The sequence below is a fragment of the Apium graveolens genome, chromosome 1 (assembly GCF_009905375.1).
Source record: "Apium graveolens cultivar Ventura chromosome 1, ASM990537v1, whole genome shotgun sequence".
NCBI lineage: Eukaryota > Viridiplantae > Streptophyta > Magnoliopsida > Apiales > Apiaceae > Apium > Apium graveolens.
Window position 1 is genome coordinate 119,507,309 of NC_133647.1, and position 20,221 is coordinate 119,527,529.

Consider the following 20,221-nt stretch of genomic DNA (forward strand, 5'->3'; position numbering starts at 1 on the left):
CCTTTTCTCTTCATCTCAAATTTTTAAAACACAGTCGAGAGGAAGATGGTTAAGAAAAGCTTACTTTGCAATTCTATAAGCTGCAAAAAGAGACACAAAAGAGAAGGATATTCTTGAAATAGATGTCATAAATCCTATATCTTCAACGGTAACGGCAGACTCCCAAGAGGGATCAATATATCAGTTACTACTACTACTTACGACTACTAATGATCAAATTATTTTAGTGTTTATTTTGCCGTAACAGTTAACTCCTCTGATGGTCACTTACTTGCATAGACCGATGCACATGAACATCACTTATATTTTATGAAAAAAATTGGGAAATTTTATTACGTGTAAAAAAGTGATTCAAGCTATAAGTAATAAGTAATAACCAATAGTTTGATCCAGACCAAGTAATGCGAGTGACAAATATCTTGTTAGGATCATGTACATTCACCAATAGTCCATACAAGAGCATTGCCCATTTCTAAAATGATGGAAACGGTAGCGATCTCTCAGTATTATCTGTCGGTCATAGAGTTTAGAAATGTGCTTAGCCACAGAGTGGCAGTCTCCACAAACTCGTAGATTCTTGACAATTCGAATTGGCTGAGAAGGACTGGCACGTATCAGTCCAAAGGCAAGGGCTAACTTCTCACTGTGAAGATATAGCGCATGATCCTGTGACTCCTCTTCTTCAATGAGCTGTAGCAGGTGCATTTTGTTTGGAACATAACCAACTGCTTGTAGTTTAGAAGAAATCTCATCCAACTTCGCGTATATTTCCTTGGAAGAACGGTGAGAATTATCCCCCACTAAAAACTCATGAACTGTTCCCTCAACTTCAATTGAGCTACAACCCGGTTCTTTCTTCAGGTCAGCATCTCTCATAAGTTTCCGCAATGATGCAACCTTATCCCATTCACCTAATTTGGCATACACATTTGATAGAAGCACATAGGCCCCATGGTTTCTAGGTTCTAACTCAAGTAACATTTTACAAGCCCGTTCTGCTAGGTCCACATTTCCATGAAGCCTGCATGCCCCAAGCAGAGCTCCCCAAACAGAAGCACCAGGGGTGATTGGCATCTTGTTTATGAACTCTGTCGCTTCTTCAAGTTTTCCTGCCCGACCAAGTATATCAATCATACAAGCGTAGTGCTTGATCCCTGGGGCGACTCCATACACCCGTTCCATTTGGTAAAATAATTGCTTCCCCTGGTCCACTAATCCCGTATGACTACAAGCACTTAGTACATTGGTAAAAGTTACAGCATTTGGCTTCACTTCAGATTCTTGCATTTTCACAAACAAATGTAATGCATCCTTTCCACGACCATGCATTGCAAAACCAGCAATCATCGCACTCCAGACAAACACATCCCTCCAACTTACTGATTCAAATACTTCAAGGGCCTTGTCCAAATCCCCGCACTTGGAATACATGTCAATCAGCGAGGTAGTAATATGACAATTTAACCTGATGCCCTCCTTTTTTATGTACATGTGAATCCACTCACCTAGATCTAAGGCCCCTAGTTGAGAACATGCTGCCAAACTACTAACTAGAGTTACCTCGTCAGGCTTCAAATTCTTTTTAAGTTGCAATTCCCTAAAAACAGCTAAAGCCTCTTTTGGATTACCACTCTGCTCATAAGAAGATATAAGGGCATTCCATGCAGCAATATCTTGACAAGGCATTGCACTTAAAACACGTTTAGCTGAAACAAAATCTTCTACTTTTGCATATCCTCCAAGCATTGTTGTCCACGATATAATATCTTTTTCAGGCATCTTATCAAAAAGTATCTTCGCTTCTTGAATGCTCCCGCATTTTGTATACATATCAAGAATTGCATTACACAAAGTAAGGTCCTTACGAATACCATTCCTTTCCACAAACAAGTGTAGCCACCTCCCCAATTCCAAATCCAACTTTTTCACACAAGCAGAAAATACACCTACCATCGTAACAGCATTTGGAGTCACCCCTTCTGCTTGCATTACATGAAACAACTCCAACGCCTCGTCCGGACAATCCCCTTTAGAAAACCCCGATATCATTGAATTCCAAGACACAATGTCCCTCTTAAAACTACTAACAAAAACCCGATACGCCAAATCTAAATGCCCACACGTGGAGTAAAAATAAATAAGAGAATTAACAACAAACATATCCACATTAAGCGCAGTCTTCACTGCCATTCCATGAACCACCCTCCCCATCTTATAATCCGAAACCTCAGCTGCACCTTTAATAACAAAAGGAAATGTGAACTTATTTGGCATTTCATCACACTGATAAAGCAACTGAACAAACAATAGAAGAGTTTGCACTGGTTCAATACTCGAAGAATAAGCTCGAATAAGAGCATTCCAAGTAAAAAGATTTGGTTGGGGAATTTGATCAAACACCTGGCGTGCATACTCAATGCTCGAGACTGGAGGAAGAGCTAGAGCAGTAATTAGCTTGCTGGATGAAAAGGGGTCGAAGAATAAGCCAGTACGGAGCATATGCGCATGAATTTGTTGGAGATGTTTGAGGTTTGGACATTGATCTATGAGTGAGAGTGTCGGATGAGTTGCAAAGATACGGTAGTTATGGTCTGTTAAGGAAGTTAGTTTTAGTTGGTGATTTTTAGGGAGACAGATTAGGGGAGTGTTTAAAGAAGCCATGTAGTACAAATTAATTATACATACAAAAACTATGAGTATCATCTAAATTAATCTATCATATAAAAATACCGTTGAGTGCTTACATGTCCCCGAGTTCAAAATGAGAAACCAATATTTCATGACAACTACTTCTATACATAATATTTTAATAATATTTGAACAACATTTAAAATTTTTAAAAATTTCAATTACCTTGATGAGTTTGTCACTTACTCTCATTTTGGCCTTTTTATGCGTTGCACTTGCATATACATGCGACTATATCCTTTAAAATTAACCAGCCAAGCGTTGCTGTTAAAACTGCCATTAACTTTTAAAGCAAGAGGACGGATATGTTAAATCATTTTCCGGAATAAAGATAGGTGTATTTAAACTACCAACTACCAGCACATCACAAGACAATTGGCTTGATACATAGGACCACAATTGCCTTGATACATATGTCTGCAGCTTATGATAATGTTACAGTAGTTATAAGACATCACACAACACAAAACACTACTCAAATTTCTTGATCAACGAAAGATCGTTCAGCATTTTCTCAATTGCATCATCATCAAGTCCTCGTCCTCGAGACTGCAAGAATAAGACAGTTTCCGTTAATATAATTGAATCAATTAATATCACCACCATCAATCGAAAGATTTTGAATATATCCAAAGCCTGAAATAGGCCTAGAATCTAGATAATGTTATTTTTCACCTTTAGATAAAAAGAAATGAAATATTACAAGCACAATCTTAACACTCAACAAAGGCAACCCATGTCACAATCTTAACACGAAGGTAAAGTCGATATTACAATTCTTTTTAACCTACATCCTGCTATCTATAAAGTATAAACCATAATGCTAAATCTTATATAAGCCAATCATATCAAAAGTATATCACAAAAGAGAAAGCTAGGTACCCTGATAGATGGCACCATTGCAATGGCTTCCTCCACAGTCTCAGGGCAGAGGTTCCCGAGAACACACAGCTTCATAATTCAAGGACATAACATCAATATACTTTTACAATAATATCAATAACATTAATACGAAATTAATGCTTATAGATATTTTAGTATTCTACCTCAAATTCTGCCAATTGATAGCGACTGAGGATTCTGAACAGCTGTTAAGATAAAACTGCTACATTTTTCCCATCAAATGAAACTAAATATAGATGAACAAAGGTAAAGCATAGTGCCAAGGTATTCCATATTCAGACACTTAAACAATTAAAACATAAATATGTTTGAACGGTATTTTATATGGGTACACCATGTTCTACATAGAGATAGTAAAACTCATTACAAACAAGATGTCAGATTGTCAACTGCATTACTCAACATTTTCTACTATATGTACGAGTCAACGAAATTAGCTTCGAATCTGAAGTATCACACGAATTCAGACAGTTCAGAGACAGGTTTTACGATCTTCTTGTCTATAAGCACCTAGAGTTACGACATTGTTCTAGAAAATTAAAAAAAATCAGAAAATTAGCATCCTTTTTAATTATTCTGCAATATACCTTGTCAGTACTATCAAAGTAATCACAGAATAATAGCTTAAGCATCAGCCTGTGTATTATGCCACTGCAAGTTGCTCACTTTGATTTTTAAAACATATTGCAGGTGGTAAGTGGAAACTACAATATCATAAATCCTAAAAATATGCTGAACCATGGGTGATTTGATACCAAAAATTTAAGCAAGCAGAATATGCAAGCGCTTCATCATGGTAACAGTTCTACGGAAATGTTCTTCAAGTAATGCACACATTCTAATGCTAACTGAAGGAAGGATACTCTCGAACTTGTCGAACTGCATCAGGATTTTTGTAGCGGCTAAAACGCTTCACATATTGCAGAGATTTTTCAAACACCCTGAAAAGGTAATAAGCACATATTAAGTTAAATGGAACTAGGATAGAAAAGCCAGATTGAGTTTATTATCTTGTAAAGTATAAAAGCACAGCAAGGTGAATTGAAAGAATACTCTCTATTTTAAAGTCTGGCATTTATTCTACATATAAAAATGATAGCATTGTACTCTTAAACACTCGGTGGTTTTAGATAATGTTAAATTAGTTGGGTTATTTAAATCATGTAAATCCGGTAAATATACATAGTTGCTTAGGAGTTGGGTCTACACTGAACAGAAGTGGATAAGAGAACTTCCACAACGTAGTCCTGTATTAATGTACTGGAAGTTGCATTTGACGCTATACAAAATTGTTATCCTAACCTCCTGTATTAAGCAAATAATAAAGCACAACCTTATTGCAGCAGGTCATTTACATCTACATTAAAACATAAAAGGGCAAGCTAATTAATTAAGTCTCTAAACAGACCTATATGAATAACACATAATATAAGGTGAAAATACAAGGAGATGACTTCAATCAATGGACACATCAATAAAAATAATAACTTTCTTTAGAAATAACTTAGGATTGCTATAGGCATAAGAATATCTAATTTAATGACCGGCACAAGGTAATCCATCCAATCCAAGTTACTTAAGGCAGTGATTACAAAATCAGAAAGATTTAACACATACAATTCTATAAGCTTAATATAAGGTAAAACTATACTCACTGAGACATCTGATTCAGCGGATCGTCCGACGTCTGTTTAAGCTGATCATACTTGTGATCAAGAATTATAGCCACTTCACAGTTCATTAAACACTTGGCCTTCAAAAACTCTGAAAAAAAGTAATTCCAAACTTAATATTCAGAAAAAACAAAAGACTTAATCTTCGATTATATAGCACAGAAAGAGCGGAATAACTGATTACCATCTCCGATTTTGAGTTCAGCAGCATTCTCCTCCTCTTCGGCACCAGACATATTGAAAGATTAATACCTATAAGCATCAAAAGGTTGTATGTAGGTAAACAATTAATAAGCAATAACCCTAATACCACTGCTTGATTTCTCAGGGAATTTTATCAAACACGTAACGGAGAATAATAAAATAAACCTAGCATATTTCTTAATCACTGAACAAATAAATTCTAGAATCTGGGTGTTATTAATTTCGATTTCCATCATCCACCAAACTAAGAACCCTAAATTATTAATTCAAAGATGAATCAATCTACACACACAGAGATAGACTATTTTGGGAGAGAGAGAGGACATGGAAATAAGGAAGGAGACTTACGAGAAGCGAAGAGAGTTTGAGTTCGCGGAGAAACAAATCACAGACGGGAACAAAAGAGGTCTTGTAAAATTTACCGAAAAAAGTATAAAACCTTAACATAGGTGTGTATATATAGGAGTTAAAAAATATTATTAGTAGTATACACCGTTATTAATTAAACTAAATAAATTAATCAAATATATATATATATGTAGATTAAATTAAAGTAGTTAAAAAAATTGAGAAATAAAAAATACAATAATTTTGAGCACATAAGATGAACATATCAACTGCTGTAGGTACTGCAGTCCGCAAGAAATTCAATATCTTACCGGATAATTGCAAGTTCCAGAGTATTTTTCAGAGTAATCATGGGTTCCCCCCATATATCTCTCCCGTTACCTTTTCTCTTCCTACACTCATTCCAACAATACTATGCTTCATATAAAAGGGATTCCGGCATTTAAAAAATCAGTTTGAGCATAATATTATCAAGAGATTGACATTACTAATTAACCTCCCACCCTACTTAGCCAACATGGCTAAGTTAAATTCTGCAACTTTCTAAATATCCAAACCCCCCCATTTTTTTTAACTTGACAACGCCTCTTCCAGAACATCCATCTAATACCAAAATTTCACCCCCTTATCCCCACAAATAAGTGTTCATATTTTTCTCAATATTTATATAATTTTTTCTACGAATCTATAATAAACTCATTCATAAGTTTGGAACGGATTGAGCCGCTATATTTAATAATATCATCTTTTCAACTTTAGAGATACTCCAACCACTCAACTTTTGCTCCACCCCATTAATTAAAAAACTGAAAGTTACGTGTTTATTCTTCCCACCCTCGTATGCATACACAGGGAGTAATTCTCAGGATTATTGCTTTCCCTTCCTTCTAACTTGTTACACACGACCCTCCTTATATTACATAGATCAAAATATAATCACAAATTTGTTAAGGTTCATAACCTCGCCACATATAGTACCATATGTTTGCAATGTATTTCTCATTGTATCTGTCTTTTTTTTTCATTTGCTCTGAAAAAATAGTAGTTGATAGGGTATAACCGATCTCGCTAGGATCCAACCTGGATCTAAAGAAAATCAGGCTCAACCGATTGTAATATACGTGAATTATTTATAATAATAATAATAATAATTTTTAGTCAAAGTCGTAGTAGATTAATATGTGATATGTTTATTTAATTATATGACACCTAGGTAAAATAGAATTGTCAGCTCTATATATATATATTTATACACAGCCTGTTAATTTGTCTTGTTATCAAAACTCAAATATTGCTAGACGGTGCCAAGGGTGAGAGAGAAAGGAGGAAAGATAGAGGCTTTTAAATAAAATCTGCAGAGAAGCGTAAGACACTTTACTTTAATAATTTTGTGTATGTATGGTCTAATATTTGATATATGTATTGTATGACCATGTATGTTATTATGAGATTTGATGACAGATATTAAATTATTACCATGAAACTAGTAGATCTGTGTTCTTGTTTGAAAGTAGGGCTATATAAACATCCATGCTTTACATATATTAATAGGTACTGAATGATTATTTCTTTGATGACCATGTTACTCACGTATTATTTTCATAATTAAATATTTGAAAATTTATATGACTATGTTTTAATCAGACTATTTTGTTGTTAAAAGATTATATATGCCTCTGTTTTATCTCATACACTATTTACTACGAATTTGCAATTTGCCTACTACTAATTAATATACAATACTTGTGATTATTACTCTTATTAAGTATAATTTTTTTTTATTATTATTACTGATATATCATGTACGAGGTTATTAACCGGCACAATTGTTATTGTTTATTATTATGAATGAGTGTTGTTTGAACTTTTTGGTATAAGTCGTAAGCTGTAGTTTTATAATTTAAAAAAATAGATTAGTTAGAGTGGTATTTAATCTCACGGTTAATACCATATTAGTTTATATCGTATTAAGTGGTCGAGTATTAAGGGTTAAGAGGTCTTGTCCATGTACCTTGTTATTATTTTATATTTATTTAGTTTGTCTTGTTAAACTACTACTATCACATATGGCCTCACGTGTATAGTCAGGATGTAGTATGTACATGTTCATTAGATTTCATGAGTCTAACCAAGTCAATGTATTAATTAATTTATTAAAATGTATGTGCTAGAATGATTCACGTTTGTTCCATATTATTTAATTCAAATTGTTGAATGTATGTCCATGTTATATATTTAATTTAGCATATATTAAAATAATATTAGTTAATTTCTTTATTAAAGAAATAAATATTTAAGCAACCTAGTCGAAAGTAAGTAAACAAGTTAAAAATGAGGTCCAATTTTAGTGTTGGGACATGTACAAGGAGGGCACTTCTATGTCACTGTAGTCATTATATGGTATCGAGAAAGATGCTCATAGTTTATGTACTAGTAGTTTTAATATTTAATAATATACATGAAAGAATATAGCGTAAATCTGGTTTAGGTAAGTTAGTATAATGGCTACATAGTATTAAATAAGTATAGTAACAAGTACGTGCATTTTATGCGAAATAAATAAATAAGTTGCTAACTAAAAATTATATTTTGTAAATTAGATCGAGGGCCGGGAATTTAGCGGATCGTGCGGGTTTCAATAGTATTAGAGTTTGTGATATTTGAGGTACGGATTCTGTCCCCTTTTATTATGCGCTACTTCTCTTAGATATTATATATATTTGATTCGTTTCGTTCTACCTTCTGTTTGTTCCGTTAAAAATTCTTTTAACCTCCTTGACTTCCGAAAATTGTTTTAAAATGGATTTGCAAAATTATAAATATTTGTTTACTTCTGTTTTGAAATATTATTTATGACACCCTCTGTTTTGGAAATTTGAATTACTCGTATCAGGTGATTTTAAATTTGCGAGAATATTTTATTTTGAACCCTTAGAGATATAGGGTATACCGAGTTAACCAGCTGTAGGGGTACTACAACCATGTCATTGCGGCACCAGTGACATGACACTTCCGTGACAGTGTGATTGGTCACGGCGTATCCTTCTGTTAGCTCTTGGGAGGAGCTTTTGCGCATTTGATATTTGTTTCAGGATACGTGGGTGCACCCAGAGTTTGATTTGTGATTTGATTTATGGTGACGTTGTATATGCCGTACACGTTATCCATTCTGTTGCACGCATTAGGTACCCTATGATGTGTGTATTTGTATTTGTTCTGATATCGGTATAAAATATCCTAACCCCTCGTTGCTTTAGCCTTACTTATTTTTAAAATTGTTATTTTATTATTAATTGCTGATTATTTATTTCGGATCTCTTGTTTTATAAATTGTATTCCAAATCCGTATTGGGCATTTGGCTCATGTCGTATTCTTTTTCTGGCAGGTGCTTAGGGGGATCTGGGACTGTGTGATGGAGAGCTTCCCTTTATTCCGTTCTTAGGATTTTAGACTCTATTTTTATTTAGACTTAATTATTTATTAGAGATTTTGGAATTTATATTATTGGTTTGAAATGTTCAGAGATTTAATTTATTATTTTGAAGATTTTAGACGGTTTAATTTTTGTTTAAAAATATATTAGTGCTCTGTTTGCAGGTTTTAGGATTTTAAGTAATATTTCCCTTCTATTTTAAGAAGGGGGTGTTACAGAGATGGCATCAGAGCTTAGGTTCTTTCTTGTAGAAAACCTACTTAGGTTGACCTGTGAGTTTGGGTAGACAATAGGATGGGTGTTCTATTTAATTTTGTTTCATTCTGCTCCTTATCATTTAATTCTGCTTCATCATTCTAAAATCTGTTTATAACTACTTCATCATATTTATTCTCGTAATCTTCATTCGTTCGATATCTTATATTGTAGATGCCTCCTAGACGTGATCCTTTTCATATTGACCCCGCTCAGCTTACTGAGATGATAGGGCAAGCAGTGGCTCAAGCTATACAGCAAGCTTTGGCAAACCAAGGAAATCAGAATGACGAGGGAAATCAGAATGGAGAAGGAAATCAGAATGGAGAGGGAAATCAGAATGGACATGGAAATTAGAATGACAATGAGAATCAGAATCAGAATGGTCAGGGCCATCAGCTGGAGCCGTTTGTATGGTTGGAGAAGTTTGTGAAGCAGAAACCGGACTCTTTTAGTGCAGCACCGACTCCCATTGATGCTGAAAATTGGATTGTTCATCTCGAGAAGATTTTTGATGCACTGGGTTGTGATGAGATTCAAAAGGTCAGGTTAGATGTGTATAAGTTGGAGGGGGATGCTCAGAGGTGGTGGAGAGGAGTGAAAGCTACTAAAAGGGAGCAGTATGCAGAGGCTTTAGAATGGCAGGGATTCAATGAGGTATTCTATGAGCAGTACTTCTCTAATGCTGATAGGGAGGCTTATTTGAGGGAGTTTCATTCTATTATGCAGCACCAGGATGAGAGCATTACTGATTATATGGCGAGGTTTATAAGGTTGGCTGGATTTGCTGGGACAGTTGCAGGGACTGCTGCGCAGCAGGCTGATAAATTTAAATGGGGGTTGAAGTCTCATCTGAGGGGTTCCATAATTTCTTTTAAATTTGATAATGTGGCAGAGGCGGCTGATGCAGCAAAGGATTTTGAGAAGGAGCGCATAGATTTCAGGACTTCCAGGTCTAACAGTGGTAGTAATAGGACTATGGATGATCAGGGTTTTGCACAGGGTAGACAATGGTATGGAGGTCAGAGTGGTCAGCAGGGACAGTGGCGCGAACAGAATCAGAATAGGGTTGGTCAGTCATTTCACGGCCGGAATCAGTATGTTGATCAGAATCAGAATCAGCAGTTTCAGCGACAGAAGCAGCCTAGGCAGTGGCAGAATCGTCAGCAGGGGCATAGCCGTTACTCAGTGTATGGGGGAAACCCCAATATGATTCCCGTGGCTCCTTGTACGACATGTGGTGGACATCATCCAGGTAGAGCTTGTTACAGACAGATTGGGGCTTGTTTCTTGTGTGGTAGCATGTCCCATAGGGTAAAGGATTGTACAGTGTCACGCAACCCTGGTGGAGGAGGAGCTGGCGGTGGTAGTGGCAATGGTAATCAGCAGAATCCTACAGCCAGAGTGTTTGCATTGACTGCAAATCAGGCAGCAGCTAATTCAGGTACCATTTTGGGAACACTTCTTATTGGTAGACATGATGCTTATGTGTTATTTGATACTGGTTCAACCCATTCTGTTGTGTCTTTATCGTTTGTTCGTCATCTAGGCGTTGCACCTTCATTATTATATCCTCATATGTCTATTTCTACCCCGATGAGGAATTCTGTTGTTATTTCTGATGTGTATCGAGAGTGTCCGATAGCTGTTGGAGATAGAAGTTGTAAGGTTAAGTTGCTTCCCATGGAGATGCATGACTTTGACATTATCTTGGGCATGGATTGGTTGAGTGAACATCGTGCCACAATTGATTGTCAAGGAAAAAGGGTGATTTTTGGGGATGCAGATAAACCAGAATTTGTATACCAAGGGTCTCAGCCGAAAGGGGAGGTTAAATTAATTTCTGCTCTAAAGGCGAGCAAACTTTTATCTAAGGGTTGTGATGGCTACCTTGCTTTCGTGAAGAATACATCGAAGGATGAACCTCGCATCAAGGATTATCCAGTTGTGAGGGAGTATGAAGATGTGTTCCCCGATGAGCTACCAGGTTTGCCACCACATAGATAGGTGGAGTTTACTATAGAACTTGTTCCAGGTGCTGAGCCTATTTCCAAGGTGCCTTACCGTATGGCACCACTTGAGTTACAAGAATTGAAGGAGCGGCTACAAGAGTTGTTGGATAGGGGATTTATCAGGCCAAGTGTGTCTCCGTGGGGTGCTCCTGTGTTGTTTGTGAAGAAAAAGGATGGTTCCATGAGATTGTGCATTGACTATAGGGAGTTGAATAAGGTGACTGTCAGAAACAGGTATCCTTTGCCACACATTGATGACTTGTTTGATCAGTTACAAGGGGCGAAGTACTTCTCGAAGATAGATTTGAGATCTGGTTACCATCAGTTACGAGTAAGAGAAGAGGATATTCTGAATACTGCATTTCGCACTCGTTATGGTCATTATGAGTTTCTCGTGATGTCCTTTGGGTTAACGAATGCACCAGCGGTATTTATGGATTTGATGAATCGGGTCTTTCATGATTATCTGGATAAATTTGTAGTGGTCTTCATCGATGATATCTTGATATACTCTAGGAGCAGAGAGGAGCATGAGGAGCATTTACGTACTGTACTTGAAATTTTGAGGGAGAAGAAGTTTTTTGCGAAATTTTCCAAGTGTGAATTCTGGTTGGAGGAAGTGGCATTCTTGGGGCATATTGTGTCTGGTAGGGGCATTAAGTTGGATCCTGCGAAAGTCGAGGCTATTACTAATTGGCCCAGACCTAGCAATGTGACGGAGGTGAGGAGTTTCTTGGGTTTGGCAGGTTACTACAGGCGTTTTGTGGAAGGTTTCTCTTCCATAGCTTTGCCATTGACTCAGCTAATGAAGAAGGGAATTAAGTTCGAGTGGAATGATGATCGTGAGAAGAGCTTTCAAGAGTTAAAGAAGAGGTTGGTGTCAGCTCCAATACTTGTATTGCCATCATGGAGTGGAGGTTTTCAGGTGTATAGTGATGCTTCTAAGAGAGGATTGGGGTGTGTTCTTATGCAACATGGGAAAGTGATTTTTTACGCTTCTAGGCAGCTTAAACCCTATGAGGTGAATTATCCTACCCATGACTTGGAGTTAGCAGCAGTGGTCTTTGCTTTGAAGATCTGGAGACACTATCTTTATGGAGAGACTTGTGACATCTTTACTGATCACAAGAGTCTCAAATACATCTTTACTCAAAAGGAGCTTAACATGAGGCAGCGAAGATGGCTTGAACTTCTTAAGGATTATATGCAAATATTCAGTACCATCCGGGGAAGGTGAATGTAGTGGCAGACGCTCTTAGTAGGAAGAACTTGGGGAGTGTTGCATCTCTCATTACTCAGCCGCACCTTATTTCAGATTTGGAGCGCTTGGGTGTTGAGTTGTATGTTAGAGGATCAAGTGGTAGCATTGCAAATTTGAAAGTGGAACCGAATCTTGTTTCAAGGGTTAAGGAAGCTCAGAAGGATGATACAGGTTTGAAAGCTATTAGATCTGAGGTGGCAGGTGGCAAGCAAAAACACTTTCGTGTTGATGATGAGGGCGTGATATGGTTGGGTAGTAAATTGTGTGTTCCTGCAGACATGACGATTCGTGAAGAAATTTTGAAGGAGGCTCATAGTTCTTCATTTTCTATTCATCCAGGTTCAACCAAGATGTATAGAGATTTGAAGAAGCACTTTTGGTGGAGTGGAATGAAGGGAGATATAGCAGAATTTGTGGAAAAATGTCTTATATGTCAACAAGTGAAGATAGACCATCAGAGGCCTAGTGGATTGTTGCAGCAGCTAGATATTCCAGTTTAGAAGTGGGAAAACATTACTATGGATTTTGTAACTCATTTGCCGAGGACTTTCAAGAAGAATGATGTTATATGGGTGGTGGTTGATAGATTTACTAAGTCCACTCACTTCTTACCTATTAGAGAGACTACTCCTGTTCATGAGTTGGCAGAGATTTTTCAGCGAGATATTGTTAGACTTCATGGTGTGCCTGTGTCGATAGTTTCTGACAGAGATACGAGGTTTACATCGCGTTTTTGGAAGGGATTCCAGCAAGCTTGGGGTACGAGACTTAATTTCAGTACAGCTTATCATCCGCAGACTGATGGACAGTCAGAGAGGATGATTCAGACATTGGAGGATATGTTGAGGGTTTGCGCGTTAGAGTGGACAGGTGATTGGGATAAATATTTGTATCTTGTTGAGTTTGCGTACAATAATAGTTGGCACGCGAGTATTGGTATGCCACCATTTGAGGCTTTGTATGGTAGGAGATGTAGGGCACCATCTTGTTGGGATGAGGTTGGTGAGAGAGTAATTGAAGGGCCAGAATTGGTTAGAATCACTAATGAGAAGGTAGAGAAAGTTAAAGAAAGTTTGAAGGAAGCTCGATCTCGTCAAAAGAGTTATGCGGATCAACATCGAAAGTTTGGTGGATTTGAGCCAGGTGATCATGTGTTCTTGAAGGTGTCTCCTTGTAAGGGTGTGAAGTGTTTTGGTATGAGGGGAAAGCTTAGTCCGAGATATGTTGGACCTTTTGATGTTATGGAGAAAGTAGGGGAAGTATCTTATAGAGTTGCATTGCCACCACAACTATCTCATATGCATAATGTGTTTCATGTGTCTATTTTGAGGGCTATAAATATCATCCATTACACGTAGTTCAATACCCATTACATAAGATTAGAGAGGATCTTTCTTGTGAGGAAGAAGCTGAGGCTATCTTAGCTCGAGAGGAGCGAGTTTTGAGGAAGAACACCATCCCGTTTGTGAAGGTTTTGTGGAAAAATCATTCTGAGAGAGAGGCTACTTGGGAATTAGAAGAATCTATTCGTGAGAAATATCCGCATTTATTCGATTCAGGTATGAGTATTTAGTTTCATTTGATTCCGGGACGGAATCCTTTTTAAGGGGGTATATATGTAATATACGTGAATTATTTATAATAATAATAATAATAATTTTTAGTCAAAGTCGTAGTAGATTAATATGTGATATGTTTATTTAATTATATGACACTTAGGTGAAATAGAATTGTCAGCTCTATATATATATATATTTACACACAGCCTATTAGTTTGTCTCGTTATCAAAACCCTAATATTGCTAAACGGTGCCAAGGGTGAGAAAGAAAGGAGGAGAGATAGAGGCTTTTAAATAAAATCTGCAGAGAAGCGTAAGACACTTTACTTTAATAATTTTGTGTATGTATGGTCTAATATTTGATATATGTATTGTATGACCATGTATGTTATTATGGTATTTGATGACAGATATTAAATTATTACCATGGACCTAGTAGATATGTGTTCTTGTTTGAAAGTAAGGCTATATAAACATCCATGCTTTACATATATTAATAGGTACTGAATGATTATTTCTTTAATGACCATGTTACTCACGTGTTATTTTCATAATTAAATATTTGTAAATTTATATGACTATGTTTTAATCAGACTATTTTGTTGTTAAAAGATTATATATGCCTCTGTTTTATCTCATACACTATTTACTACGAATTTGCAATTTGCCTACTACTAATTAATATACAATACTTGTGATTATTACTCTTATTAAGTATAATTTTTTTTATTATTATTACTGATATATCATGTACGAGGTTATTAACCGGCACAATTATTATTGTTTATTATTATGAATGAGTGTTGTTTGTCCTTTTTGGTATAAGTCGTAAGCTGTAGTTTTATAATTTAAAAATATAGATTAGTTAGAGTGGTATTTAATCTCACGGTTAATACCATATTAGTTTATATCGTATTAAGTGGTCGAGTATTAAGGGTTAGGAGGTCTTGTCCATGTACCTTGTTATTATTTTATATTTATTTAGTTTGTCTTGTTAAACTACTACTATCACATATGGCCTCAAGTGTGTAGTCAGGATGTAGTATGTACATGTTCATTAGATTTCATGAGTCTAACCAAGTCAATGTATTAATTAATTTATTAAAATGTATGTGCTAGAATGATTCACGTTTGTTCCATATTATTTAATTCAAATTGTTGAATGTATGTCCATGTTATATATTTAATTTAACATATATTAAAATAATATTAGTTGATTTCTTTATTAAAGAAATAAATATTTAAGCAGCCTAGTCGAAAGTAAGTAAACAAGTTAAAAATGAGGTCCAATTTTAGTGTTGGGACATGTACAGGGAGGGCACTTCTCATGTCACTGTAGTCATTATATGGTATCTAGAAAGATGCTCATAGTTTATGTACTAGTAGTTTTAATATTTAATAATATACATGAAAGAATATAGCGTAAATCTGGTTTAGCTAAGTTAGTATAATGGCTACATAGTATTAAATAAGTATAGTAACAAGTACGTGTATTTTATGCGAAATAAATAAATAAGTTGCTAACTAAAAATTATATTTTGTAAATTAGATCGAGGGCCGGGAATTTAGCGGATCGTGCGGGTTTCAATAGTATTAGAGTTTATGATATTTGAGGTACGGATTCTGTCCCCTTTTATTCTGCGCTACTTCTCTTAGATATTATATATATTTGATTCGTTTCGTTCTACCTTCTGTTTGTTCCGTTAAAAATTCTTTTAACCTCCTTGACTTCCGAAAATTATTTTAAAATGGATTTGCAAAATTATAAATATTTGTTTACTTCTGTTTTGAAATATTATTTATGACACCCTCTGTTTTGGAAATTTGAATTACTCATATCAGGTGATTTTAAATTTGCGAGAATATTTTATTTTGAACCCTTAGAGATATAGGGTATACCGAGTTAACCAGCTGTAGGGGTACTACAGCCATGTCATTGCGGCACCAGTGACATGACACTTCCGTGACAATGTGATTGGTCACGGCGTATCCTTCTGTTAGCTCTTGGGAGGAGCTTTTGCGCATTTGATATTTGTTTCAGGATACGTGGGTGCACCTAGAGTTTGATTTGTGATTTGATTTATGGTGACGTTGTATATGTCGTACACGTTATCCATTCTGTTGCACGCATTAGGTACCCTATGATGTGTGTATTTGTATTTGTTCTGATCTCGGTATAAAATATCCTAACCCCTCGTTGCTTCAGCCTTACTTATTTTTTAAAATTGTTGTTTTATTATTAATTGCTGATTATTTATTTCGGATCTCTTGTTTTATAAATTGTATTCCAAATCCGTACTGGGCATTTGGCTCATGCCGTATTCTTTTTCTGGCAGGTGCTTAGGGGGATCTGGGACTGTGTGATGGAGAGCTTCCCTTTATTCCGTTCTTAGGATTTTAGACTCTATTTTTATTTAGACTTAATTATTTATTAGAGATTTTGGAATTTATATTATTGGTTTGAAATGTTCAGAGATTTAATTTATTATTTTGAAGATTTTAGACGGTTTAATTTTTGTTTAGAAATATATTAGTGCTCTGTTTGCAGGTTTTAGGATTTTAAGTAATATTTCCCTTCTATTTTAAGAAGGGGGTGTTACACTGATGGACCAAGACCCCCATCTCCCGGAACAACCAAGTGGAGAGACCAGGCCCGGGCCAACCCATGACACAGGTCATCTGCCAACCCGGATCCAGCTCATGACCTGGATCATCTACCTATATAGATCCGGATCAGGGCCAAGATCACCATCAGGGGGTCCCTGCGAACACATGCACACTACACAACCCGCCAAGGAAGGGTACGTGAGCACGTGACGATGACAGCTATCAACAACCAACATACCAGACAAACACGGCGTGTGTCAGAAGGGCGTTAGGACACCCATAAGGTGGTTCTCCCCTGGACACGTGTAAGCAATCCACACAAGCCAGACGTACTCTGCCCCCAAGATCCAACGGCCCTGATTTAGAGATAACAACCCCTAAAACCTACCTTTGGGCTATATATACCCCCAAGGGTGAAGGGTTTAAGGGTTAGAGAAACATTCACACTTTTACACATTCACCATCTCACATCCATATACACACACAACAACCTTTCTATTACATACATATATACATCTTCATCTTCTCCAAAACCCTATTCTCATTCTTACACCGGAGGCGCCGTGAGAGCCAAACCCCCCTTCCGGTGTTGTTTTGCAGATACCCAATCAGCAGCTACACCTCATTAACACCCAGAAGGTCTAGGAACGGTGTCGGACGGAGCCGCCCGTGATAAGTGGATTTTATATCCACTTGGAATGCTTTATTACAAGCTTAAATTGGTGTTTTGGACTCAAGTTGTTGGTATTTTGATGTGTTTTTGTGTTATTGCATTTCAGGTATCAGTTATATGAAGAAAAGAGATTTTAAAGGAAATATGATTAAAAGTGATCAGAATTGGGAGCCAATGTCATTGTCAAGTTGTAGAGAATCTCAATAGCTTTGCGTGGGCAGTTGAATCGCCTAATTCTGACGAGTAGAACTCAAGTTATGGTCAAAACAAGATTCATCAGAAATTTTTCCAGACATGAGCTGAGCGGCCGCCCAGGAGAGCTGAGCGCCCGCCCGGAGAGCTGAGCGGCCGCCCAAGGCGCGGCTGGTCGCTGATTTCGCTGAAAAAGCCTTTTTTGAGTGGAATTTGACGATTTTAAGGGTCCAGGTCCACTAGGGGCGTATATATACTTTAAAAAAAAGGTTTTCATCATCTGGGAAGATTGGGATACCAAGGAGAAGACCTAGAAGCACAGAACAACTCCGAAAAAGAAGATCTTGTTTTCAACTTGTGATTCTTTGAATTAGTTGTAACTTTGGATGCTCGTTTTCGTTCTTGTTGAACCTAGATCTCGTTTATTCGTACTTTAATTATTATTCAGTTTATTAAGACCTTGTTTTATACCATGCTTTCATTGGAACCCATGGTGACGATGAGTTCGATTATGGGCTAATCGTTGTCATGGGGTTCTAGCAGATTTACTTATGGATTTTAATAATTAATTTATTTTGATATCTTGGTGTGTGGTTATTGATTGATATCCTAGTATTGGTTGTGCTTAATCGTCTTATGTGTGTAGCTAACATATAAGATAGTGTGTTAATCTCTATTGAAGCGACTGTGAATATAGAGGTTTAGAACTTGCCATGCTAGCAGAGGTTCATGTATGTGTATGCATGATTAGTAGGTAACTCTAACCGTTTTACTTGCCCTATGTAATCAAGATGGATAACTTGTGCTTAAACCATTATGTTGTCAAATTCTATAGACATATAGGGTCTCAACATAATTGGTGCTTATTTAGCTTCTATCTCTTTTGTGAATGTCTGGTAGAATGGTATTCGTACAACGAAAGTTGGCGTTTACTAGTTTCGTGTTATTTTATTAGTGTCATCACCATCACATGCTAAGATTAAGAACGAAAAGGCTATTGAATGAAGTAGTAATGAAGTTAGAATCCCATATTTGTCATATATAGTAATTCAACCTCAATTCTCTTAGTTAATGTTATTTAGTATAATCTCTTAGTTTAATAAAAACCCAATTTGTTATTTGTCTTAGCATTGAGCGATAACCATACATTGTTGCATAGGTGCATAAATTGAACTTAACCTAAACCAGTCTCTGTAGGAACGAATCTGATTTATATCTTATACTACTTGCGAACGCGTATACTTGCGTGAATATTAGCGCGTGTTTTTGCCCTAACAAGTTTTTGGCGCCGCTGCCGGGGACTCGGTGTTAATTTTTAGTTTATGTGCTTGTCATCAGTGGTCGTTAAAGTTCACTGACTCAGATTCTTTTACTTTCACTGTTTATTTGTTTGTGTTTCAGGTACTCATTACAATGGGAGATCTAGCAGCACGAACGAATGCCTTGATGGATTTTTCTCAACCCAAGATCAATGACATTCAATCTAGCATTGTCCGACTAGCTATCACAGCTAATACCTTTGAGATCAAGCCTGACATAATTCAATGGGTGCAGAATTCAATCCAGTTTGGGGGTTCTCTAACGGAAGATCCCAATATGCACATTAGGGATTTCATTGAGATATGCGACACCTTCAAGTTCAACGGTGTTTCTGAAGATGCTGTGAAGCTGAGACTGTTCCCATTTTCTCTGAGAGACAAGGCTAAGAGTTGGTTACACTCTCTACCAGCTGGTTCGATTACTACTTGGGAAGATCTTGCTTAAAAGTTTCTTACTAAATTTTTCCCTATGGCGAAGACAGCTGCAATCAGTAATGCTCTTACTCAATTTGCGCAGCAATCAGGAGAATCTTTATATGAAGCTTGGGAGCACTACAAGGAGATGCTTAGGAAGTGTCCTCATCATGGAATTCCTGATTGGATGATCATCAATTATTTTTACAATGACTTGGGAGCACAGTCCAGACCCATGCTCGATGCAGCAGCAGGTGGATCATTGTGGGTAAAGAGCTATGAGGAAGCTTATGATCTAATTGAACTGATGGCTGCTAATGAATATCAGTATCCAACCCAGAGATGTCCACAGGGAAAAGTAGCAGGAGTTCTTGAAGTGGATACAGCTACGGCTATCACTGCTCAACTAAAGGCGTTGTCTATGAAGATCGATTCTCTGGCTAACTATGGTGTTAAGCAGATAAGTAGTGTTTGTGAGCTGTGTGCGGGTCCGCATGCGACAAAGCAATGCGCTATATCTAGTGACTCAGCTCAGTTTGTGAGCAACTTTCAGAGATCGCAACAACCAGTTCCTGCCACTTATTATCCTGACAACTGGAATCATCCTAACTTCAGCTAGAGCAACAATCAGAATGCGATGCAACAGCCGTTCCAGCAGTTTGGAGCAAAACAATTCAAC

General features: G+C 36.8%; 2 protein-coding genes and 1 non-coding gene across 4 annotated transcripts; all 3 read right to left on the reverse strand.

Annotated features, from left to right (window-relative positions):
• Window positions 1-327: 327 nt before the first annotated feature.
• LOC141666329 (pentatricopeptide repeat-containing protein At2g29760, chloroplastic) lies at window positions 328-2,796 on the reverse strand. Its single transcript, XM_074472321.1, has one exon. The coding sequence runs from the start codon at window positions 2,701-2,703 to the stop codon at window positions 439-441; it is 2,265 nt and encodes a 754-aa protein (XP_074328422.1). The 5' UTR covers window positions 2,704-2,796; the 3' UTR covers window positions 328-438.
• A 196-nt stretch (window positions 2,797-2,992) lies between these two features.
• On the reverse strand, window positions 2,993-6,197 carry LOC141666333 (DNA-directed RNA polymerase II subunit 4). Of its 2 annotated transcripts, none has more exons than XM_074472329.1 (7): window positions 6,128-6,197; window positions 5,449-5,516; window positions 5,247-5,355; window positions 4,455-4,532; window positions 3,735-3,768; window positions 3,571-3,639; window positions 2,993-3,237 (listed from the first exon to the last, which is right to left on the reverse strand). In XM_074472329.1, the coding sequence occupies exons 2-7, from the start codon at window positions 5,498-5,500 to the stop codon at window positions 3,160-3,162; spliced, it is 420 nt and encodes a 139-aa protein (XP_074328430.1). In that variant the 5' UTR covers window positions 5,501-5,516; window positions 6,128-6,197; the 3' UTR covers window positions 2,993-3,159. The 2 variants fall into 2 exon arrangements, with proteins under 2 accessions (XP_074328430.1, XP_074328425.1); XM_074472324.1 differs by lacking the exon at window positions 6,128-6,197 and adding an exon at window positions 5,817-5,959.
• A 13,415-nt stretch (window positions 6,198-19,612) lies between these two features.
• Window positions 19,613-19,719, reverse strand: LOC141681395 (small nucleolar RNA R71). Its single transcript, XR_012558839.1, has one exon. It is a non-coding gene; the product is annotated as a small nucleolar RNA R71 (small nucleolar RNA).
• Between the last annotated feature and the right edge of the window lie 502 nt (window positions 19,720-20,221).

Bases quoted from the DNA above. Each gene is read 5' to 3' on its own strand.
- LOC141666329 (XM_074472321.1), bottom strand. From the start codon at position 2,703: ATGATACTCATAGTTTTTGTATGTATAATTAATTTGTACTACATGGCT.
- LOC141666333 (XM_074472329.1), bottom strand. From the start codon at position 5,500: ATGTCTGGTGCCGAAGAGGAGGAGAATGCTGCTGAACTCAAAATCGGA. The intron at 4,533-5,246 runs GTGAGTATAGTT...TTACCTTTTCAG, and splicing joins CCGCTGAATCAGATGTCTCA to GGTGTTTGAAAAATCTCTGC. The intron at 3,640-3,734 runs GTAGAATACTAA...TGAATTATGAAG, and splicing joins ATCAATTGGCAGAATTTGAG to CTGTGTGTTCTCGGGAACCT.